The following is a 25463-nucleotide window of genomic DNA, read 5'->3' as shown; positions in this document are numbered from 1 at the left end:
AGCCTCAAGCCAATCGTCGGAGTGGAATTGCCGACCGGAAACTGCGTGGTCAGATTTTAAAGACGTTTAAGAGGAATCCTAATCTGTCGGACCGTGATTTGGCCAGAAAATTCGGTGCTGCCCATAGTACAGTGAAGAGAACTCGACTCCGGGAAGGAATCAAGTCGTATCGAGCTAGCAAACAGCCAAATCGGACCATAAAACAGAATAGTGTGGTCAAAATTCATGCTCGGAAACTATATGACCAGGTGCTGACCAAGTTCGACGGGTGTCTTCTGATAGGGTATGGAACCTATGTCAAGGCTGACTTCGGGCTAATTTTATTTGACAACGGCTAGGGAGGATGTTCCAGCCAAATTTAAATTTGTTTTTGCCGACTAATTTGCAAGAAAATTTATGATTTGGCAGGGCATTTGAAGTTGTGGCAAAAAAAAAACAAAAGTTTTCGTTACAAATAAGACAATGACATCAGAACTATAACAAAAAGAGTGTCTCCAAAAACGAATTTTGCCGTTCATTCGATCCCACGCCATCCCGTAATGTTTTGGCCAGATTTGGCAAGCTGTCATTACAGCAAAGTCGTTCAAGAATGTTATGCAGAGAAAAGGGTCCAGTTTGTTCCGAAAAACCTTAACCCACCCAACTGCCCCCAGTTCCGCCCTATTGAGAAATACTGGGCAATCATGAAGAAGATAACTCAAGGGAAAGGTTGCCAAAGACATAAATCAGATGACGACCTGATGGAATAAGATAGCTAAAACGATGGACGAAGACGATGTGCGCCGCCTAATGAGTCGTGTTACAGGAAAAATTCGAGAATTCCCTCGAAACCGTGACAAATAATTTTATCCGTATTTTTTCTTAAAAGTATGAAGAAAACGCTACATTTGTATAAAAAAATATCTTGCATTCAATGATAAATAACTGAAATACAGGCAATTGTATTTGTTCCAATTCTATCTGAAGCAAGCTTTACTACACAATCGGCTGCTGAAATTTCATATACACCACGAAGCATAAGATTCCAATGCATGTCTCTTCAACCAATTGTTTGTAATCAAATGGCGCTTCTTTTTGATGTGAAAAATTACTAGGGTGGTCCTGATTCAGATTGAAATCTGAAATCTAACTTGCTTAATTGAACTCAAAAACAATTTTGTTGTACAATAAAGTTGTAGCAAATTTTATTTTGAACAACTTTGCTGAAAAAAGCACCTTTCTATCTTTTCATTTGATCGAGTTACATCAATTTTCCCGAGTAAAAGTAGGGTGGCTTCTGAAAAATCACTTTTTTGCCTTTCTCATATAGAAAGGTTATGCAATCACTATGAAAACCGACTTTTGAATTTTTATCAGTAGACTGTGACTTAAACTTTGTTTGACCAAACCGATTTTAGTTATTCTTTCAAGAAGCGAAGAAAATTATTGTGAAGAATACCACAGTACTATATATGATAGTATGATTGATATGAGAAAGGCATCATTATACCACAAGGTGGATTGAAATTCAATACTTATTAAACCGCCATCAACTGTTGTCTTATCTTTTATTTTTAATGTTAACGATACGATCATTGCGATAACGGAATCAAAATCAATTGAATCAGTTATTAGGGTAATAAATTAATAGAAATTGTTCAGCAAATAATCTATTTTTGGCTATAGGTTTGTGTGCCTCATTTCTCGAATAGACAATGTATGGAACACTTGTAGGACTAGTTTGAAATTACTATTTTGCTAAAGATGAAATGTTGATACGTTAAGCCGTTTAAGAGTTATGCAATATTTTTGAGTTTGATGGAGGTATTTTTAAGACTTATTTCAAATGAAATAACAGGCTCCCAATTTTTTCTTAAATTTTTAGTTACATTATGACCTTTCCGGAACCGCATAGGATACATTTTTATCAATCTGGCATCTAATGGATATTGATATTTGAAGGTTAACTAGCTTTCCCATAGAACGTTCCACAAAAAAGTTAAAACAAACTAAAGTTATTTTTCTGAAGTCGCCCTATTTTTATTCGAGAAAATTGATGTAACTCGATCAAATGAAAAGATAGAAAGGTGCTTTTTTCAGCAAAGTTGCTCAAAATAAAATTTGCTACAAGCTTTTTGTACAACAAAATCGTTTTTGAGTTCAATTAAGAAAGTTAGATTTCAGATTTCAATCTAAATAAAGACCACCCTAGCAAATTTTTACATCAAAAGTAGCGCCATTTGATTACAAACAACCAACTACAAAAAATATTTAGTAGTGAAAATATTTTTGTCACGCTAGTTTCCTGGAAACACGTGCTCATGTGTGCTTGGCAGGGCTTGTATTGTGAATCCTCAAACGAACGAAGCCACAAATCATCTGCTGTGAACACTTTGCTTGACATAGCTGAATGAGAGACCTATATTAGAGAGAAACTGGATGCGTGAGAGTATATGCTACTGAGCAGACCAATTCCCCTTGCCAAGTAAATTGTCTGTGCTGTCAGTCTCAGTTAACACATGAACTAAGCAATCCATGACAATGTAATGAAATGAAGGGTTCGCTCTCGTTAGTATTGTACGAGAAAGAAGACCTTGCTTCACGGCGTGCTACAAGACGAGGCAAAGTCATATAGGCAATGTTTACGGTTTATTTTTAAAGTGTAGGTTTACAGAAAATATTTTTAACATAATGTTCGCATTCCAAGACCAAATTTGATCACATTTCAAACATACTTTAAACATTTTATAGCAGAAATTTTGCATTTGAGCCCATTTTCAAAACGATCAATTTGTTTCTTGGCAGTTTACACTGTGTATATATCCTAGAAACACTAAAAGCAATGTTCTTCAAATTAATATTCATCGGAACTAAAAGTTATGAATCTAGTTTCCTCATAGACATCTACAATATGAGAACCATTCATCAAATGCTAACCTCATGAAGCATAGGTGTCAGCAAGCGGGCATATTCATGAGCTAATGAACGAACGAAGCAGCTTTCCTTGCTTGGCTGAATCCAATATTATACGCCAGAGACCAGAATGATTATCCGACAATAGACAAAGTTGTGTTTCGAAGCGGCACAAATGCTTGGAATGGAGGTTCAATGGGCCGGACAGATCATAATTTCGGTGCTCTGGGATTTTCGTAACATACATTTGGAGGACTACCTCAAAACGTAAAAAATGCAAGTATTAGCGTGCATTATTAAAGCGACTAAAGAACAAATTCAAATTGGCGGTTCAATGCATACGGCGCTGGTTTTACAAGCCAGTTGTCCAAGTTCTTTGAGTGATGATTTATTTTAAGTTTATGTTGAGGATATATTCTATTTTAGAAATCGATTTGTTATTGCTTTAATCGATAGATATATTATTCAAATTTCAGATCATTTCGAATGTATAACTCTTAGAATTTACTCGCGCTTCACCATGCCTTTGAAGTGCGTTTTCTCGAAACCCCGAGTTCAGATCCCGTCCACAAGGAAAAAACGTTTCTTAATCCACCTAATGATGTGATCATAAACATTTTTTTCATTGAGCTAAATTTATTACAAAAAGTTCAAAAAGTTTACAACAAAGTGCTTCAACGCTACTATTTTTTTCGGTAACACTAATCACACCGAAGTGCTATGTCTTTACTGACGTGCCGAAAGAAACGAAACTAAGTGACGGTGCTCTGGCCGTCAACAGATAGTAGTTATTTAGGGGTTGGTATCGCATGGATACCGGAAGTTTCAATATTTCTGCAAGACTATTATGCCCCGATTTCTCCTTAGCCGCAACTATGACCCCATCATTCGAAGCAAATCTCTTTCCAGCAAGCTTTGTTTTAAAATAGTCGCTATGAGCTGAAACACGCGGATATGGTGGTTGCGGTTGCAACTCGTAGTTCAATTCATGGAATTTAGCCATCGTAACGATAAATTCTGAGCTGTGAGAAAACGCGGCACCAATCTTTGTTAAAAAATTCTTAAATTTGTAGGTCTTGCTAGCAGATGACCAAATAATTTTATTTTAGTTATACCAGAAATAGTAATCAAAACTTTAAAATTAAACTTACTTCGATCACTCAGAAGTGTACTGATGCGCTGTTGTAACGTTTATGATACACGTTTTAAGTGTCGTCAGATGCATAATTAATGTGTATAGTGACGTGATGTAGTAGATTTTAATGATGATAAAATAATATTCTAATGAATTTAATGTACTAAACGATCAATCGACAAATAAGTGACTCAGAGATGGTTAGGTCGATTTCCACGAACTTATATTCAAATGGAAGCTCCTACAGTACTTCGAAAATGTTCTAAATTATATCCATATCCCACTATGTATCCATATCCCACTATCCTCTCTCCGACTCTAATTCTGTTAATTTTTATCCGACTTCCGGTTCCAGGATTACCATTGCAACGATACAAAAAACGTAAACCATTTTTATAAACTGGACTCGAAATTAGTCCAATTTTTAAATTACGTTAGTTGACGGCCAAACGAACCGACTACGACTATACCGTTCCTCAGGTTCTGGTTCCTGAAGTACCGGAAATAATATCCATAAGCGCCAAATTTGGAACTAACTTCGATTCTTTGGTTACGGCTTTATCAGTTTTCACAAGCTTAGGTTCAGATTAAAAGGTCCGAAACAAAACTCTGGAGTTTTTTTTTATCCGACTTCCAGTTCCGAAATTACACGATGATGAATATTGAAAATTTAAACCATCGTTTAAAGCGCAAAAGCAAAAAGTTTGATCAACTATTCAGTTCATGTTGTAGGTCTCACTAACCTTCGTATACCAGTTAATAATTTTTGATTTGCTTGGAGAAGAGCGCGTAATGGCGGTTCAATACATAGGGCGCTGATATTACAAGCCAGTTGTCGTAAGGTTCAGCCCCGACCGGGAAGAATTCTTAGTGTCAGTAGGATCGTAGTACTAGCCATGCAATGATTCTGTACGCTATGAATCGGCTGCGAAGTCTGTTGAAACAGAAAGGCCAAATTCCACAAAAGGAATGTAATGCCAAGACTTTGCTGTAGAGCGAGGATAAGGTTTATCAAACTGTTTCGTTGTATTCACAGCATTTTAGTTTCATTAAAAACCGTGGTTTAAACACACACGAAATTCCAATTTTCCAAAAGTAGCATCACTGAAGCACAATGATTAATGCACTAATGAACCAAATGTCATGGAATTCCGACACGCATGTCTCTTTTGAACACCAGAGGGAACTTTGATTCAGTGACGCCATCTATCTGTCAGACAGAAGTATTACGATCATTTCACAGGAACTAACCATTTGAACTAGATATTTGACCACACAGTAGCTTAGTAGGCATCTCTGAGAAAATTGCACGGACAGAAAAAACCGTTTATCGGTTACTTATACAATTATACCTCCGCAATCGAAAATACCATTTAATATTTGAACTTAATCAATGGAATGTTCGAACACATACATAGACAGACATTTTGCGATCTCGACAAATTAGAAACATAGAAAATCCTTAAGCAAGGCGTGAATTGCTCGACGAAATTTTTTTTTCTTTATTTCGTTAGAATTGAAAGTTAATCTATCAACCCTTGTTCTTGTTTGACCAACTTTTGGTCGTAATACCCTTTAAAAATATTAGTAATTAAAGGAATCTCCGTGTAAAATCTAACTTTGAACAAGTACGGAACATGTTTCCAAACAACAAATCACGTCGCACGCCATCGACACTATATTCAACAGCTTTGAAAAACTTTTTTGAGACCCTAAACTGACTTCCGTAGCGATATTTGAACTCGCTAGATCTTCCTGAAAATGTATGCACCCTATAAGCTTAATGCACAACAAACCATTTCACTACAAAAGCTTCCGTCACTCGTTTCGGAAAGCTTTCACCGCATACAACATTACCTCAGCAACACGCATGTGTTGGTGTTACGATTCCTGTGAACGGTCGTTCTCTCCCCAGCACCGACGGAGCGAGAGCCATACTAACCGATCCGTGTACAGCTCCGGAAAAGTCTGATAGGACAGTGCACAGTCTACTACGGACCGCGTGAGCGAGAGTGTGCTTCTTCCGTTTGCTTTATCCGATAGAAAGGACGAAGGAAGAAAAAAGTTTTTCATTTCATTTTCTAGACTGCATTCAACAAGGTGTACCCCATCATTACTCCTGCCGATCGGAAAAATTTGCCTGGTAGTTTAGTTATTTTAAAATCAGAAAGGACGAACGAAGTGGTTATATCTTTCCCCGTGAACTTTATTGTTATTATTATGGTTGGCATTATGCTGAGCAGATCTATTTTTAAATCTGAGGCTTTTCATGCATCTTCTTCTGCAAATTCAAGCCGAAGAGGGATTAGAAATTGAACAGAATACAAGTGATATCTCAATCGCGGCAGAAATGTAAATGGTAATGAATGTTGGATTAATGTGCGAGATCTGTGATACCAAGTAGCATCTAGAGTAGACGAGTTAACATGTTAAATAAAAATTCTTGAAATGCTGCGAAAAGCTTCTCTGGTGTCTGTGTGAAAACAAAGAAATATTTCCTTCGTTGTACTGAGAGAAAGTTAAACGAGTGGTGATAGCATTGATAACTAATGAGTATCGTGCATGTCAACTGTGCTGGTTGAAGAAAAAAAAGCTTCGAATCATTATGAATCATTCAGTGATGATTTGTTTTGCTAATTTCTACCATCGTCGAAATGGATCCTTTTTCCCCTAATTTAACTGGAATGCGAATTATTTCGTGCAAGTAAAGCATCTCAAACAGGTGTTAATCGATTTTTCAGTGAATCAACGAACGGTTCCGTGGGGCTCATGGCTATGAATCACCGGATTTATCAGCATTGTTGTGGTCGTTCCACAGAATAATGGCGCGGTAAAAAAGAGGTTAGCAAACAAAACCATAAAAAGCCAACCAGCGACCAGTCGTCTCCACCACCCACCCACGTCACCCTTCGGACAGTGGGGTGGCATATCGCAATAACAACGTAAAATGCGCGTAAAACCAAATAGGAAAATTGCTTCGTATCATCATTGCCGTCGTCTTATCAAATCAAACCGCAGCAACTTCATCAATCGATATGATCAAAGCAGTACCGGCAGCACTGGAGCACGGATTGTCCAGTCACTGCCATGACCAGCATGCAAAGTCCTACCACCACCAGCACCAGCAGCAGCACCCCCAACACAAACGGCGTAAGATGAGCCTATTGACGCTCAAGTTCAACCGAAGGCGATGCTATCTCTTTCTGAAGTTGCTACTGCTGTTTGTCGTGTTTGGACTGTACTTTGTGCTGCTGCTGCGAGAATCGATGACGGCATTTGCCACCATTCGGAACAAAAATGGCGCGAAAAGTGAAGTGGTAAGTAGGACCAGGACTGTGTGTGTTTGTGTGGTTGGTGTAGAGAAGTATACATATAACAAGCCATTTTTTTTTGGAGAAACTAGTTAAAATAAAACTTTTTATAAGTGCAAATCTAGAACTTCTTATTCATAGTTGAGGTTGTAAAAAATGAATTGCTTGATTTTCCCAAAACATTATAAAACTTGTACTAGAATCATAGAAGTCCGTCTCTCACAAACTATTATCACTTTCGCTTGACGCCGAACCTCACGGAGTTTTCACCCAAACCTGGAATCAAACACAATTAGGAACGAATTGACTCAAGTTGCACGTTCCCCTTGGTTATTTGGAAATTTGTAACTGTAAATTTCGGATCAGTTTCGAACCTTTTTCTAATATCTGCTTGGCACTACTCAGGAGGGGTTTTCAAGCGAAAACCAACGACCTAACTGTTCACAAGTTTTTTTTTAAAGAACTCTATTAGTTGACTTAAAAACCGGTTTTCTGTTCCTTTGAAAATTTGCCTCTACAATCCAGATTTCTATTGTAACCTCAACTCAGTTTGTTCAAATTTTTCGTATGCATATTATTTTCACACAAATCGTAAGAAGTGTATCGAAAATAAGCTATCCACAAATTTTCCTTTCAAATTATGATAAAAAACGATATTTTATTCAAACTAAAAATTGAACCTCTATTGTACGAGGTTAAACTTGAGCATAATGAAAACCGTATGAAGTTTTTGTTATTCCTTCATGAATTTTCGAACTTTTGATCGAACGCTCTTCATCAACCTCCGGACAAGTGTTGCATCGCATGTTTTGGACGCTTGAGCCTAAATTTTTTTGAACTTCTGCATGTTCCCAGCTACCTTACCAGTCTTCTTGAAGACCATTTTGACGATTGCACAGTAACGTTCGATTGGTCGAAGCTGAGGGCAATTTGGTGAATTGATATTTTTCTCAATGAAATTTATACCCTTTTCCGCAAGCCATTTGGGAGTGGTTTTGGCATAGTAATCCGATGCTAAATCCTGCCAAAACAGTGGAGGTGTACTATGCTTCTTATATAAAGGCAGAAATCTCTTCTGGAGACACTCAGATCGATAGATTTCTGCATTTATAGTTCCGGTAGTGTAAAAAAATGTTGACTTCAAACCACAGGAACATATTGCTTGCCATACCAGTACCTTTCGACTGAATTTCTCCACTTGAATCGACCTGACCGCATCGCTCACATCCCCCCAACGACGATAGTATAGAATTGTCGACTTGGAAGGGATTTTGAGTCCTCCTTTACATAAGTTTCATCGTCCATCAAAACGCATGCATCCGGACACTGCAAAAGACGTGAATACAATTTCCGGACCCTTGTTGCTGCTCGCTTTTTCTGTTCTACACTTTGTTTCGAGATTTTCTGCTTCTTGTAGGTCTTCAGGTGATTTCGCCTCTTGATACGCTGGTTCATTCCGACACTCGTTCCTGCTTTTTTGGTTAAATCACGTATTGACATTGATTTGTTCTTCATGATTAGAGATACCACTTTCTATTCCAGTTTCGGGTTGGAAGAACCGGGTTTTCTGCTTCTTCCTGGTAGCTCATCCGAAGAATAGTGTTCCCCAAACTTATTTATGTAAAACCATCACAAACAAGTTTGGGGAACACTATTCTTCGGATGAGCTACCAGGAAGAGGCATGACTGGCATGATGAACTCCAAACCGCTTCGCCAATTTTCGCATAATAATACTCTTCTCACTTAGCCATGTGTCCAGAACCTTAATTTTCACTTCAATACGCGACATTTTAAAAACGCAGAATTTCAACCGCACAAACAAGTAAACAAACGAAAGCTGACAGCCAAACGCACAGCACGCTGTGAGCTGAGGATAAAAAACCATCACAAATACATGCGTACAACACAAATGTATGTGGATAGCTTATTTTCGATACACTCCTTAGCTGCCAAACTTACTACGTTAGGCAGTAGTTCTGAAAGTAGAAAATTCCTAACTCACTTCGATTAATTATGGTTCACAGCTACAACCCCGAATTAGGAATCCAAATTAGGCAGTCTTCTCGGCAATGTCATTTAGTGTCGCACCTTTTCTTTTTGGGGTTGTAGCTATAAACCATAATTAATCTGAAACGTCTAGAAAAACATAAGACCAGATGTCAAATATATTCGAGTCCCATCCTGGAAGGATTTTCTGAGTCAGTAGAATCGCAAAGTAGGAAGAAATAGTCGGATTTGAAGAGTTAAAACTCTAAATCACATTTAAAATATTGCCCCTTGCCAAACGTCCACGATAATGGTGTCTGTCAATGAACCACTCGCATTCATACTTGCTAAAACGAAACTTCCTTAAAGCAGGTGCTCCCAAGATTTGAATTACTTTGAGACAAAAAATCTAGTTTTTTTACTTTTTCAAACCTAGAAAACTACCCGTAGGTACGAGATAGTAGCATATACATATAGTAACTGATACAGGTACTTGATTGCAAATAGCGCACTGAAATACTGGTATCTGTATCTCTCAACATTAGTGGCGAAATAGTAAAGATTTTATAATATAGTGGAATTACATGAAACTTATTCTCTCTCAAAGCGATTTAGTTCATTCCACTAATCGCTTTAAAAAGGATTTCATGTTTTTGAGAGATAAATCATTTAAATATCAGTATATGATTCAACAGAAAAAAAAATAAAAAATCTAGTAACTAACTTTCCTCTAGGAGTAGCTGTTCTCGAGATGACAAGACATGTTTCGTTCTTTCGGCATAGTAAATACATAATACTTCGGAGAAAAACGAGTTTTGCAAAAAGTAATAACTTTACATCTGTTTAGCGGTTTATGTTGAACCGTCGGATGACGTTAACAGTGCAATATAAGCTGCTAATGAACTGATGAGTCGAAAACGAAACGTAATAATAAGATTTGGGTATTGAGCTCATTCGGAGAAATGAAATTAGACGAATTTGGGTTGGGTGAAATGCATCGCACCAGTAAATCTCACGCTAAAGCATTTCCACCGGTACCAATATTTGGATGCAGGACTATATTTGTGTTTTCTATAAAGGGGAACACATTCAAAACACGGGTGACAAAACCGTGCAACAAGAGGTCATGTTTTGAAAATCTACAGTTCGGCCAAATTTTAACAGATTTTCGATATTTGACAGATTTCTTTTGAATGCCATTTGGACGAAAAGAGAATCATTTATTTTCCACGATGCGCAGATTACGTATCAGGGCCAGTGCAGTAAAACTTCATTCAATTCAATTGAAACCGAATGTGACACACACTGACGATCTCTCTACTGCAGTAAACTTCACACTCTGACACACACAACTTTCGCTGACGTACCGAACGAGCAGCATTCAGTTCTTCAATCGATTCTCTACAAAACAAAGCTTAGTTTAACCACCGTCAGTTGATCTCTTGAAGTAACAAAATATCTCTTTCAATAGTGTGAGGTCAACCATATAGCTGAAATATCAATTACCGAATACACATAAAGTAATCGTTTCCTCCTTCAGTTTTCATTTTTTAAACTTCACTCCGTTTGTAATTCTATTCGTTCGAAATTGCTCACTACCAAGAGCGAAGACAATGAAGCAGCTAGACTACTTGACACTTGAAACTGAGCAAGTAAAACTTCGAATGACTACGTACGATTACTCAACTAACGATTCATTCTGGGAGCTTCACTTGAAAATGGCAGCAAAAGTCAAATGAATTATCTAATATTATTAAATGCTATACTGACGGTCAGTGTCCATAAATTTCATTTTCATCTGATATTATTCGATTGAAACTGAAATTTTACCGCATTGATCAGGGCCGCTTTTACAGGGAGGCAGTGCCCTTAACGGGACCAGCTGAGCAAAACAAAAGAAAGGTAATTTAGTTGGTAAGGGGAACACAAATAAATCTTGCCCCGGGACCATTAAAACGTGCTAGTAGCGCTGCTACGTATGCATCTTTTATGTAAGAAGTTTGATTTGATCTGTTGTGTAAGAAAGTGGAATTCATTCCCTCGATTTTACTTGTATTTCTGACACAGTAAATGCCCTGCACACTACGAGTGGATTCATCTTAGCAGTCTAACTGAACTGCAATAGCTCTCAAATGTCCTGTACCCAACGAGAATCAGATTGAAATTGATAAATGAATGAAATGGCGAAGAATCATGCCTTCTAAACTTCGTGAAAATGCTCCACAAATGAAGCTACCGTGGAGACGTGATTAAACCGTTTGAAAACCGCACCGCCCATGTATACTGTGTTCGATCGGTGAGATTCAATTCCATTCCTGCCCCTAACGGCTATACAATTCAAATAATTAAGTACAAACCTTAATTAGTCATCTCCTTGTGGTCTACTATGTTCTTCGACATTTAAATTTGTTCGGAGTTTATTTTAATGTTATTTGCTGAATGAAAGTGTTTCATAGGAGTGTGGATAATCAGTCATAAGATTTGGTATACTCTTCGATTTGGATGAGATTCAATCCAAGACTGATTTTTAACAAGGGACTATGTATTTTAGTATGCACTTTCATCAAACCATTATAAATCAAAACATAATTTCATCAAAATTGTGTTTGAGAAAACATTGAAGGAAAACAAATAGAAAATTATACACGGAAAAAAGTTCAATGATTTTTCAAAAATTAAAACATTAGTCGAAATTTATTTTCAAAACACACTCCTATTGTTTCGGCAATAGATTTATTTTGAACCTGATACTAAAACCTACATATGATTTCTATACTTTATGTTTCGTCTTCGACTCGTCAGTACATAACAGTTTATGTTGAACTTAAACAGTTAAAGTTCAACATAAACTGTTATGTACTGACGAGTCGAAGACGAAACATAAAGTATAGAAATCGGTTATGTGCCCAATGAACAAAACAGGATAACCCCTAAATGACCATCACCTGAATCGGCCAGTTTAAGTCGAAACTCGTTTACGTTCGGCACGACAGTAAAGACGTTGCACTTCGGTGCAAATAAAAAAAGTGTTCTGTAAATAGCAGAAACTTTATGTCTGCCTAGCGGTTTATGTTGAGCTGCTAGGTTACATAACAGTTCAACATAAACTGTTATGTACTGACGAGTCGAAGACGAAACATAAAGTATAGAAATCGGTTATGTGCCCAATGCACAAAACAGGATAACCCCTAAATGACTACATATGATGTTAATTTGTTTCAAGCTTTATTTACAAACTGAAAAAGTTACAGTTTAAACAAACTGGAGTATAAGATTCTACAGCTGAAGGGTAAAAAGTTTGACCATACAGAAAATTTACCTAGAAGTAACCGTTCTCAATATATTTACACTTAAAATTCAAAGTACTTATGTTTTCGTTGAACGGTACAATTCAACGAAAATCTGAGTTCTTTAAATTACATGTTCAAATATCTCAGAAACGATAGTGATCTTTCTATCAGGAAAGATCACTTTGTGTAAATCTGTTGCTTTCAATCTGTAAAATCATATTCCAGTATTTTAATGATAATTTTTAATCACAAACTTGAAGTTTTGAAGATATCTTCAATTTTTTTGCTGTTACTTCTTAAATTTTAAAAAGACTTTAATCAAGTTATCATTAAATGTTTATTATTATAACAATTATAAAAATAAAAATATAACAAGAAAAATAACAGTTTAATTTAATATTTTCTGTCATTTTCTAATTCTTTAAAATGCTTTACACTTTTTTCTCCAGTGTAATGTTCAGAGGTTCCAGTCGCTTATCAACAACTTTTTATTTCGAATACCAATATATGTTATGTATACAAATGACGGTTTTCGAGGTACTATGTTATAATGAAAGTGCACGCATTCACTCTTTTTAAAGCTCAGTCTTGTGTCAAATCAGTCTCCATACTTTTTTACCATACTAGAGAAGTTTCATCAACATCGGAATCAGGAATTAAAACAAATTGGTTCAGGTGGCACGTTCCGCTAATTATCTGATATATTGACAAAATAATTATCTTGCGATAATCAACACCATTTGTTATTATTCCCCACTCACATTCACATCTCGTTCGATTCCTATAGCAACACAAACCTCCGGCAAATGGAAAACCGATACGGTCGGGTCGTAACAACAATCTTATCAAGCATCGATCGAACAACCATAAACAGCAGCTGACAGCACCGAACTCTTCCAAAGATCAGATGATTGCGATGACCACAAACCACTCGACCCTGAACCCAGTTTACGAATACTCGGAGGAAATGAATGCCGCAGCCGAGGCGGAATTCAACGAGCGCCGTTCGTTGCTGTGGAATGTGTGCGCCGAACATCGGATCATCGGAAAGTATACACCAAATGCTTGGGAGTTCTTCATCTCACCCGGCCATGGTCTGGCGTGGTGTAGCGTTTTCAAGGCAGCAAGCAGTACATGGATGTATTATTTTAATCTTTTAGGTAGGTTCCGTGAGTGAGCCTTAGTTGCAAAGCTATGGTTTATACAGTACCTGTTACTAATTCCAGGAGGATATGATTCCCATTTCCTGCAACGGACGAGAGCATCACCAATAGACCTGGCCCGTAGACGGTTTCCCCGACCACATACCTCCGAGTTGAACGACCATTTGTCAAACACGATATCCTTTTTGATAGTACGTGAGCCCTTCGAACGCCTGGTTTCCGCTTACAGGGACAAACTGGAAGGATCTCGGAACAAGTACTACAAACTGCTTGGTGAGCAGATTGTTTTAAAGTTTAGAAAAAAGAAGAATGCAGACAGGTTCATACAGGTTAGTAAGATGTCTTAGATTGTTGGAATTTAATTTACAACGACGACGATGGCTTTCACAGAAACTACCAAAAGGACCAACCTTTCGTGAGTTCCTCGAGTTTCTTGTGAGCCACTACAAGAGTGGTGGACGCTTTGATGAACACTGGAGTCCAATTTATTCCTTCTGTACGCCCTGCAGCATCAACTTCACTCTGATAGCAAAGGTGGAAAGTTTCCAACGCGACAGTGAATACATCATACGACAGGCTGGACTTGAAACACTACTACTGAATAAACTCCCACGTAATAAATCGCGGGCTATTGCGAATCGTTCCACAAGCAATACCAAAGCTCTTCTAGCGAGGTAGGATCAGAACTTTTTAGTCCGAATTGTTTACTTATTTGTAACTTTATTTCATAGATACTTTTCCCAAATTGACGAGCGACTGTTGACGGATGTTCTCGAAATTTACCAGCTGGATTTCGAGCTGTTTGGCTACAACAGTACGAAGTATTACAGTTATGTTCAAGAAACTGTAGACGAAGAACAACAAAACTAAAGGCTGTAGCGAAGAACTTATTGTTCCCATGGAAACGAACATGGGTACAACAGCAAACAGAGAAATTTACCCACGTTTCACACAATCAAGACTTAATGCTGTAGGGTAGACAGAAAAAAAACAAACAAAAAAATGTAAAACACACATAAATCTTGTTCGATGTTCAATTTTTTCTAGAACTGTGTCATTAGAGTAGCGTATACACAAATTACAAATATTTTTCGAAAATGGAAAACAAAAACAATGGAAAAAGTTAACGGTTCTTTTCATAGGTTAGTTTCACAAAGTATGTTAGTAAATTATTCAATATTATCGAGTAAGTGTCTGCAGAAAAAAAACGATCGAGACAATTCAGTACCAAAAATCTTTAACGAAGGACTAATCCCACCATGTTTTCAAACAGCGTAACAGACAGTGTTAGAAATGAATGGCCGACCTATTAATTTATTGTTACCGATGGTATATGTTTTGGTCTCATAGATATTTAGCATTCGCAACAAATATTTGGCAAATATTAAAGCGTTACCATGTACCGAGTCCCCAAAGGAATGATAACTTCACGAAACACACCAACTGGAGGTGCCACCATTTCGCAATACTTTAAAAATAGTGCATATTTTCCTACCAACCATAACAACAAAATTTATGATAACACATTATAAGCTTAGATAGTACTGTCCTGAAACTCGTTCTCAGCAGCAATTTCCGTGGATAATGTGCCAAATATGTCGTGAAAAAGTTATCGTCTTCGCTGACCGTTTTGTTAAGCCTTCCAAAAGGTGCTATATATACGTCACACTTACACACACACACACACTTTCTCTCACACAACACAAACATATTCGAACAAACACATATAATCCACACAATAACAATACGGCTGTCTGATGTGGTTCGAACATACATAAACCGTAGACATAGTCAAGTCATGGAAATATACTGTACTAGATGTTGTATTACTATTGAGATCCACAAAACCAGCACCAAACAAGAAACATAAGAAAAGAAACAACTCAAAGTTAGTTGATATTTAGAAGCAAAGCCCGAACTAGTAGAAAACAAACGAACTGCTCGAATTAGTTATACACTAACGTTTGTCTCAACACGAGTATGTATCTAGAACGAGAAAACTGTTTCGAAAAAGATTTATTTTTATAGTAATATTTGAAAAGAAAAAGAAACCTTCAGAAAATGTAATATGGTCAATCCGATTCTAAATATTTGACTACCAACATTTTTTCCGTTTCAAAGTGATCGAAAGCAAAAATTATAGTATTTTTTGGAACCGCACTATACTAGAGAAGCTTTTATCCTAAGTCAAACAACAAAAATTGTACTATTAAATGTCGTTGTCAACTATGTACCTTGTATTTACAAAACAAAAACAAACAAAACCATAAAGGTATAGTTTTACACGCCGTTTCCATCAGTTTCACATTCACCGACTCAGTTGTTTGAGAGTATGTTAAGAAAGGAAGTTATGTAGCTCAGAACAGGAAACATAATAGGGCATCCGAGATACAAACGTATAGGAGGAACATGTATTTAGCAATACTCCTGGCACGAAAACAGACTGAATCAAAAAAAAAAATAAAGGCAAACCAACTTGCGGTAGTGACGTTCAAACGGTACGCGCCATGAATTCTGTTGACGGAATCCGAAAATTCCCTGGTCGCTGTTATAGTTCAGTCAACTTCTTCGATCTGCTGCAGTCAAAAAAGGAAACGTTCAACGTAGAAACAGCCCAAACTTGTCCTTTAAGATTACTGATTTTGAAGTAGTAGGTTTTCAGTTCTTTTGTTTTCCAGTATTTAGCGTGAAAACTGAATATTATTCATTTTCCGTTCGAAAATCGGTTTTCCATCAATTCTATAGTGTTTGTTCTATACAGAAAGGCAAAACACAACGCGGTTTGTCGGTTATGTCACTCGTATCATTATATCTCCGAAACCGGAAGTGACATTCGTTTGATAGAGAAAGACAAAAGGTACTTAGTCCACCTAAGAATGAGATGAATTTTTTTCATAACACTCAGCATAAGATTTGAAGTATATAAAATTCTTTATATCTTAATTTTGAACTCTTGATATTGTGCCAGGTTTTGGCAACTATTTGTGAAGTAGAAATTTTTTACCTTTTTCCAAAAATTCTCGGAAAGATACGAACTCATTGTTAAATCCGACGCAATTACCAAAATTTGTTTCATAAAATATCAAATATGCAAATATATTAGATGATGACATATTGATGAAAATTTATAAGACTGACAATTATCGAATGTTTAGGATTTTCGTCAGCTTTTATATGGGAAGACATCATTTCCAAGCAACAAATGTGAGTGATTGTTACTAACAACTGTCGAGCGAGATTCAATTTTAATTACCTGTTTTTTGATGCGCCTTCAATCAATATCTTCTCATGAAGATTTGAAAAACAAACAATGAAATAATAAATTCTCGTATTGCAATCCGATTCTATATGGGCAGTGGATAATTGCGATAAAATCATTTTACTATTGCCTCTTATTCTATGATCCTATAACCTATAAGTTGTGCCTAATGATAATATCTGTAAATGTTCCACACCAGGGTTTTAAAATATTGTAACCTAGTATGCGAATCATCAAGTCTAATCATCGATTCGATTTTCTACGATAATTATCAACTTACAATTCTCCTTTGGTAGATTCCACACAGCGCCGATCATTGCCAATCTGTATATATTTTGTTAAGGACCGTGAAATACTCAGAGTATGAAGTGGAGCGAAGAAATATAGAAAAATTCTCTCACGGTCCATGCATTGAGAGGCAAATGTTGTATACAATGTAGAGAAATATCGAGCCGCTTTCTGTCAAATTATCGGCAATCACCAACACCGCTCAAGTCAACATACACCCAAACCTTCATTTACGAACTAATTATTTAAATTCACTTAAATTCGTTTCCCTGGAATTCCATTGCACTTGTTCATACACCATCACTTGTCATTACGTTACAGCGTACGTAGAATAGATACGTATTTGTGCACTCAACATAAGACCATCACTAGTGTTGAGAGCTTCAACTGCCATGTGATTGTCGGAATGCTGAAATGCCAAACATTTTTCGCCCAAAACTTTATGTTTTTCATCAGTCATCGTTGGGCCCGACTGGTTGTGTTTACATGGCGCTCCATCCCGTTGTAGAACAACGTATTGATCCTTAAAGATGTTGGCCTACATCCAGGGAAAAATTGATTTGGCACAAGTATGTTCTTTAGTAACTCTTGAAACTAAATATAATTAACTACAATGTCAAAAGAAATAAGTATTAATATTTAGATATTAATTAACTTTTACGTGCCAGGTATTGGAATCAATTTTTACACAAAGTTTTGTAATTTATTACGAGAGTTGAATTGCAGCATCCGCCCCCGGTGAACGACCAAAAGGGTGAAATAAATGATAATAATAATAATAATAATTACAGCATTGTCCATTATTATCTCCTGCTCTTAGCGGTCTATGGCAAAGCTAGGATAACGCTTTAAAAAAAAAATTTTCTTTAGATTCGACGAGTGAATCGATCCAATTCTTCATCATTTAATTGTTTTCGAAGTGCTGCTCTGAAGGGCCATGCGTCATGAATCGAAAAAAATTGTAATCGGTTGGAGTAATGTCCGGTAAATACTATATGGCGGGTGGGATCGAACTTTTCACTTCAGTGTCTCCCAATAATTTTTTACGACTTTCGAAATATGTACCCTTCCACTAGAAAACGATAACTTTACGCGGCACTTTTCTTTATGTTGAAGTAATAATGTTACACTTCCTACAAAAATAGGTTTTCAGGTACAAACACCGAAATGTTTGATACTGTACAACAAATGCTACAAACACAATTACGAAATATCATATAATGGAATGGTAAAGATGAGCCACTTTTTCAGTAGCTTCTAGGAGAGTATTTACTTTCGTATGTGTGACTATGGATAAAGACTGTCCCAGAAAGTATGGACGCACTTTGATTTCGCTGTAAATAATTCAGACTTCTTGGCGACAAGTTTTGACACTCTGTATAACTCCGTATAGCTTGTTTTACATCTATTATATCTCTTTTATATCAATTGTTGTGTAATTTATGTAAGGGTGTTTTTTGGTTTTTGAACAAATGTTTATTTAATACGAGAAAATTACAGGGTTGTGTACGATACGGGACCGATCATGATGACAATAAAATGCAATTTTTCAACTCTCCCATTAACAGATTTTAATTTGAAAAATAGGATAATAATTGTGGAACATTCAGTTAAGGCATTTTTTCCAAATTTACAAAAAAAAGTAACATAGGTTTCTTATCTACTATTCATTATTTCTACGATATGGTCTCAATTTTTCTTTTATTTGTTTTCTGGATTAGATCAATTGTCGTGAATACGACTTACTTTACTATGGGGTGCCTTTTCAAAATTCACCCTCTGAGAGAGTGATAAGTTTTTGATCGTGAATATCTATTTTTGTATCTAACGAATCAACATAATTTTTGCTACATGCCATCTGAAATATGATCACAATTTTATGATAAAATGTTCAGTATTGTGACATAATCTCAAATAATTCAAAATTAAACTTTTCTTAAGTGTTTGGTATAAACAAGTATCAAAGAGGATAATTCATAAGGCACTTTTACCTTTCTCGTATTTTTGAAGCTCATAGCTCAGTGATCTGTGAAAGGATTTATATGATCTAATTGCTAATAGAATCGAAATTTTTCAACTTAAACGTGTATAGCAAAAGCATTGAAGTATTTCAATAGTACACTATTGAAAAACCTGTCTCATTTGACCCATGTCAACACCAGCCAATCAGAACGCGTTCTGAGGAAGAGAACAAAATATCTGCTACTGTACAACAAATCGTTCGAAGAAAATGTTCCGAACAGTGTTAAATATCGTAGTGAGTTCCACAATTTGGTCCTTCTGAAAGGCAGGAATGAATCCCGTACAGCATCCGGACAGTTTCTTTCAATGAAATGCAAATCCGAAATGAAATAATCGACATTAAAATTCTGTATGTGGCTATTTTTATAGCCGTTAGGACCGCCCATTAGTGAAAAAGCTACAAACGAAACCACATAAAAAGAAGCCTCTGAACAAAAATTAAGTTTCAACAAGAGCGATTACGTCACAGCTGCCAGTCATTAGCATTGATGAAAAAACAACGGTGGAGAGCATTACACAAAATCAGCCGTTCTACTGGCTCTAAAAGTTTTCTAAAGAACTATTCGGATTTGTTGTTCGCAAATCGAAGGTAAATATCCTCAGTTTAGCGCAAATCTAGAACAGTTTGGTTAAATTTGTGCACTTTTCGCTGTGTGAAATTCACAGTAATCGAGATCAAGTGAAGCCTTCTTTGTTTTTTACGAAAAATGTGAAAAAGGGGAATGCTTGCATAATTCATACAATTGATCAACTGATTAATATTCGGAAGTGTTAAGGAACATGTCAAGTTGTTTTCGTATTCACGACATCCAGTTATGTCTCTGACATTACCCACCCGCCTTTTTTGGCAGTTTTCGTTGTTAAAGCGCATCATTTCATTAACAGGATTATTTTCGGCATAATTTGTCTTAAATTTTTTCCGAGAATATTTGACGACTTCTAATAGGCGCTAAAAGCATAAAATGTTAGTAATGAAAGCAATAATTCAGTACTTGTTAAGAAACAATGTCGTTGATTGTAGCTTTGCGGTGTTCTTCGAGTGTTTGAGGGTTTATGAGCATACAACGCGCCTTATATGATCGAAGCGGAAACGTAGTCTAGTTTACGGAAATTTATGACTGAAACGTTTAATGAAGCCTAACATATTATTTGCTTTATTGACAAATATATGTATTTAATTCACCCGGGTTGGCGGTTCAATGCATAGGGCGCTGGTCTTAAAAACCAGTTGTCGTATGTTCGAGCCCCGACCTGGAAGGATTCGTAGTGTCAGTAGAATCGTAGCACCCGCCATGCAATGGTTTTGTACACTCTGAATCGGTTGCGAAGTCTGAAGGTCAAATTCCACTACAGGAATTTAATACCAAGGCTTTGGCTGTGTAATAAATGCTCCACGAAAGTAAGTTTTGAGCATAAAATTACGCCTAGGCCTCTTATAATTTTACATTGTACTACTGATTAGTTTCGTAAATATTTTACTAAATGATACTGAACTAAAGCTAATTTTAGGAAGTTAGAACCTTCAGTTACTAATATATCATCGTCAATTGCACATATTTTTTTCGAGTAATGCTTTCGAATCTAGTTAAATGTGGCAAATCCATCAACAAATCACCAAGATACAAGCACTTTGAATTAGAGATGAAAAATCTATCGCCGATAGTTCTAAATTAGCCTACTATTTACTGAAGAGTCAAATGCTGATCGGTATTCAATATACTCAAGCGAACACACTTTGCAGCAGATGGAAAATGTCATCCATACACCGCGTAAAAGCGTCCAGCGAACGAATGGATGTAACTCTGTTTTGTCACCCATTCACTAGACAAACTACATGTTTCGTTCGCAGTCGGCCAGTGACAGCCAGGATGACATCATTATGGCATGCTGTGATTGGCTCGTGAAACATAGGTCAATTCAAACCAATTTTTCAATAGTACGCTACTGAAATGACGTTGCCATTCATGTTTAAGTTAAATGTTTCCGTATCGATTGGTTGTTAAATTATATCAATCTCGAAACAAATGACTGAGTTATTATCGTTCAAAATTATGACATGTCCTACAAACTTTGGGTGCATTCTGGAAGTTCAAGAGTTAATTAGTTCTACTGAGTTCAACTTGTGCATGTTTTCAATGATTTAAACCAGTGAAATTTGTCGGCCGGAATCGGCCCGGTTGATCACGCTCCTCTATCATTATATTTAGGAGAAACAGACTTCCTTAAAAATCTGTATGGAATCAGTAATTTTTTGCAAAATCCGTATGAAATTCAGTAAATTTTACCAATGTAGGGGAAGGTGTTCGGTTGCCAGTACCCCACTGTAACTTTTGACAGGAAGCAGATAGCGTCATTCCGACAAATGTCATGTGTGTGTAATAGCAGCACGTTATTTTTGTGCCGAATACCGAAGCAAACAGACGCTTGTACTTTTTGCTCCGTTAAAAAAAAATTTTAATTGCGTGAAAATCAACCCAAAAATTTTTTCTGACTTTTTTTATAGTATCATAAATTGAAGAGCATCAATTCGAAAGGTGAGTGGATTGAATATTTATGAGATGAAATCGATCTATTTCGTTATTTAATACCGGATGCTACCAAAATTTTCGCATCCAAAGATTTTTTTTGTCATTTTCAAAATGTCGGCAAAATCAACACCAAAGGTGCCACCATCCAAATCATCGGCCAAGGTGAAGTCACCATCAGACAATGAAGACTTTTGTCCAAAGCGCCTCCGAAAAGAAAAAAAATATTTTTTTCTTTGAATAATTACAGTTTTTGCTTATATTTTTCCATTTTAAACGAATTTTTTTGGGGTGCTGGTAACCGAACACCTTTTTTGAAATGGCCAAAATTTACCACTTTATCAAATTGATAATATAGTTTTTCCAATCAAATGAATCAACTTAGTTTCTTAATCAGTTGTTAGCTAGGGACTTTAGCTTTCCATTGATGTCAGATGTCAGATGTTATGAGCTCAAAATAGAAGGGTGCCGAACACTCTCCCTTACTTGAAAATCAGTAGAATACTGAAAAATCCGTATATCTGGTAACCCTGTTCCTGGTATTTTTTTCCTGTCATAACAATGTATGTTATGTGACACCGATTATAACATGTAATAATAAAAAATATCGTATGATATTCCTGTACAGGAAGCTGTTTAAGGTTTGTCTTGACGAAACTCAAAGTCTGCTTGCTACATCTCGAACGGCGAGGATGGGGTGAACGCTTGAAACAGCTAACCTCTCTTGCCGAACTTCGGCTTTCCATTACCCTAGATTCAGTCTTCTGGTTGACGATGAATATTTCCCGAACATTATTACATTATTAAGTTGGTGTCATTTCAATTTCACCAAGTTTGCGTGGGAGTAGTTTGGATTTTTGCAAAGCGCGAGCCAAATTTTGACACTTTGCTCCTCCTTCACAACTGCAGAGTGAATGCCAGAATCAAACAGTAGGTATGATGCCAGTAAAATTGAAGATGTGCCGGTTTTCAACAGATAAGCTGTGCGTGAACTTGAAAATGGTGATATTATTGTAGAAGCTGGATATTTGAAAAAATAAACACCATGAATTTTCGCTTGTTCCCCGGTACATCCTGTGTACCTATTACATAATGTGATGATGATGATCGTGGATCTTTGCGTCACTAGTTTCTGTTTTCGTTTACCGGGCGAGAGATGCGTCTATTGTGGCAACCTAGATGCCCTATTATACTAATTTGAGATTTTAGCTTATGAATAAAAAATATCAAGCTAAGATTAAAACGGCAACAATTCGTATATATGTGTGTGTAAAATATGTGTTAACATAGATACAGCGAATATTTGTGCACCTTTTGATATGAACTGGTTCAGAAAAAAAATTGTTCTTCTAACAGCGAGCTACAACTGTAGCAACACTTGCCGCAATCATCGTTCATCAACAGCAGTGAAAAAATAAATAAATGAAAAATACAATACTCACTTGACAGCACCGTCAGCAGGAAGATGTAGTCGGAAAAGGATATCAACCCGTAGGAGCCGAGCTTGTAGAAAATACTATTGTTGTCCAATTGCAAGTCGAGCCGGGTCGACACACTCTGCGATGAGATGATGAGGCGCGGAAGTAGCGTACCGGTAAAATAGTGCCAGGAAGTTCAATCGAACGAAAAGGAAAAATAAAAACGAAACAAATCATTAGGCTCCGATGTTGCGATTGTCTACAAGGCTGTCGATTAGGTTGCTAATTTCGGGGTGGTGGGGGTACAGTCCTAGTACTAGAAGTAGAATAAAAATCAGCAGTTTGGTGCCTTTCACTACTATGTTGCAGCAAAAACAGAACTAGTACGGACTGGGGTGGGAAGAAAAATTATAAAAATATATGTACAGAGCTAGGGGCAATAAAAAAAGGCGGCCGAATACTTTTAACGAAAGCCAACTTTGCTTTGTTTTGTCAAAGGGATAAAACGGAAGTAGGAAGAACAATTGAACATGATATTAGTTGTTGCATCAGGAAAAAGACAAAAGAACAACGAACTAGAAAACGCTTTTGGTGCTCCGATTGTATCAGTGCTTGAAACTTCTATAGCAGCATGCTTCATTCCTGTTTGAACATATACAACCTATTCTATGACGTGCCTTTCAGCAGATTAACGTTTAAATGGGTTTATGTACCAATTTTGATAAAGACTTGACTTGACTGTAAGTTCTACGATGCACACAGTAGTGAACAAGCATATGAAAAACCTTGATGAAATGTCCTGATTAATAACAGTTTATTTTATACCGGAAAGAAAGTTTCAGCTCTAACGTAAACCACAACAGCAAATGACAAATTTCTCTTTGGTTTACCCTGTGTGTTAACTAATGGACTCTCTATTGCGTATTCAACTCCTAGAAACTCTCATAAAAGAGTCTTCGTGTTATCTTGTTGAACACTGGTCACAGTAAAACTGCAAATCTATCCCAACTGATGGAACTATTTTCCGGATCAAAGTGACCCAATTTTGATAAAACGCTGTACACGACCGATGAAGTATCATTTTTCATTTAGAATCAAATTCAAATGGCATTTGCTTGCAAAGAACAAATCGACGTGAACATCTCCAAGTAGGCCTACAAACCTTTTTTGGTTGTCATTGTACAAAAATCGTTAGGAAGTAAACGTGATAACTGATGAGTTATTAATAAGGTAACGGCTCCAGTAGTCATCTCATATACGAGAACCATTAGTTAGAGTGAAATCTGCTATCTCTGTTTGATAGATTAACCTTAAGATTAGGATGAAAATCGCTTCCAGTTTCGCGCCCATATAACCGCAGTATTAAAAATTTTTAGAGCTACTTTTTCTGCGGTATATCACAATTTGTTGATTGGAAGTCGAGTAATCGGCAGAATAATATTGTGACTTTACTAATCAGATGACTATACGGGCCACCGGCCGGGCCTTCGTAGCCTAGGGGTGTTTCTCGCGGACCCACACGGACCAACGCCATCTGGAAGACTCATGCAACACTCAATTCATCGACCACGGCCGATCGCCAGCTGAAAGCTGGATTTACGAGAACCCGAGATGACATAGTCTAATAATACTATTCTAGTTTTAAATTAGTCGTGAATTAAGATTAGAAAATATCCTTGGCATCTTAGAGCTTAAGCAGTATGCCTAAAATTATATTACATTATTGAATAATCAGATGACTATTGATACAATAGCCCTATAAGAGAAAACAAATGGAGAGAATCTGCCATTCGCTTTTAGACCCGTTGGAAATGTTCACGTCGAAATCTATAATTTTACCGTCTTCAAAGTACTAAAAATGTGCGAGGATCGGTTGACTTAAAACCACAAGTACGAGGAAGGGTGTTCAAAATCCACCTGATGGTATAATAACACAGACTATCTCTCGGTGAAAGACCATCTGGATAAAATCGAGGTGAAATAAACTTACAATAATAACAACACAGACTAACAGGCATGATACTATGAGAAAATTCTACTAAAAATAAATTTTCGCGGGGCATTAGTTCCACCTATATTGAACTGCAAGAACTATTTACTCTCGGTACACCCCTTGCGTTATATAAAAGTTTTTCTACTAGTGTGTTCCCCCCGTTTGTCAACACTGATCAGC

At 36.7% G+C, this 25463-nt stretch overlaps 2 protein-coding genes across 4 annotated transcripts in view; one reads left to right on the top strand and one right to left on the bottom strand.

The window, feature by feature from the left end:
• Positions 1–25463, bottom strand: part of LOC131430864 (calcium uptake protein 1 homolog, mitochondrial-like) — a 47443-nt gene that overhangs the window by 3828 nt on the left and 18152 nt on the right. For both annotated transcript variants that reach the window (XM_058596100.1, XM_058596099.1), the window contains exon 6: positions 23315–23429. In XM_058596100.1, coding sequence (XP_058452083.1) covers positions 23315–23429 — 115 coding nt within the window. The remainder of the gene's footprint in view (positions 1–23314; positions 23430–25463) is intronic.
• Positions 6003–16279, top strand: LOC131430865 (carbohydrate sulfotransferase 11-like). 2 transcript variants are annotated; one of them, XM_058596103.1, is made up of 6 exons: positions 6003–6386; positions 6769–7344; positions 13403–13775; positions 13842–14107; positions 14169–14452; positions 14510–16279. In XM_058596103.1, the coding sequence occupies exons 2-6, from the start codon at positions 7063–7065 to the stop codon at positions 14646–14648; spliced, it is 1344 nt and encodes a 447-aa protein (XP_058452086.1). In that variant the 5' UTR covers positions 6003–6386; positions 6769–7062; the 3' UTR covers positions 14649–16279. The 2 variants fall into 2 exon arrangements, with proteins under 2 accessions (XP_058452086.1, XP_058452085.1); XM_058596102.1 differs by having other exon boundaries at positions 6003–7344.

The sequence above is a fragment of the Malaya genurostris genome, chromosome 2, assembly GCF_030247185.1.
Source record: "Malaya genurostris strain Urasoe2022 chromosome 2, Malgen_1.1, whole genome shotgun sequence".
Classification (NCBI taxonomy): Eukaryota; Metazoa; Arthropoda; class Insecta; order Diptera; family Culicidae; genus Malaya; species Malaya genurostris.
This window is presented reverse-complemented; position numbering and strand designations above follow the sequence as displayed.

Excerpts from the sequence above, each read along its gene's own strand:
- LOC131430865 (XM_058596103.1), top strand. The coding sequence starts at position 7,063 with ATGATCAAAGCAGTACCGGCAGCACTGGAGCACGGATTGTCCAGTCAC. Across the intron at positions 7,345-13,402 it reads ATGGCGCGAAAAGTGAAGTG|CAACACAAACCTCCGGCAAA; the intron begins GTAAGTAGGACC and ends CGATTCCTATAG. Across the intron at positions 14,108-14,168 it reads ATGCAGACAGGTTCATACAG|AAACTACCAAAAGGACCAAC; the intron begins GTTAGTAAGATG and ends TGGCTTTCACAG.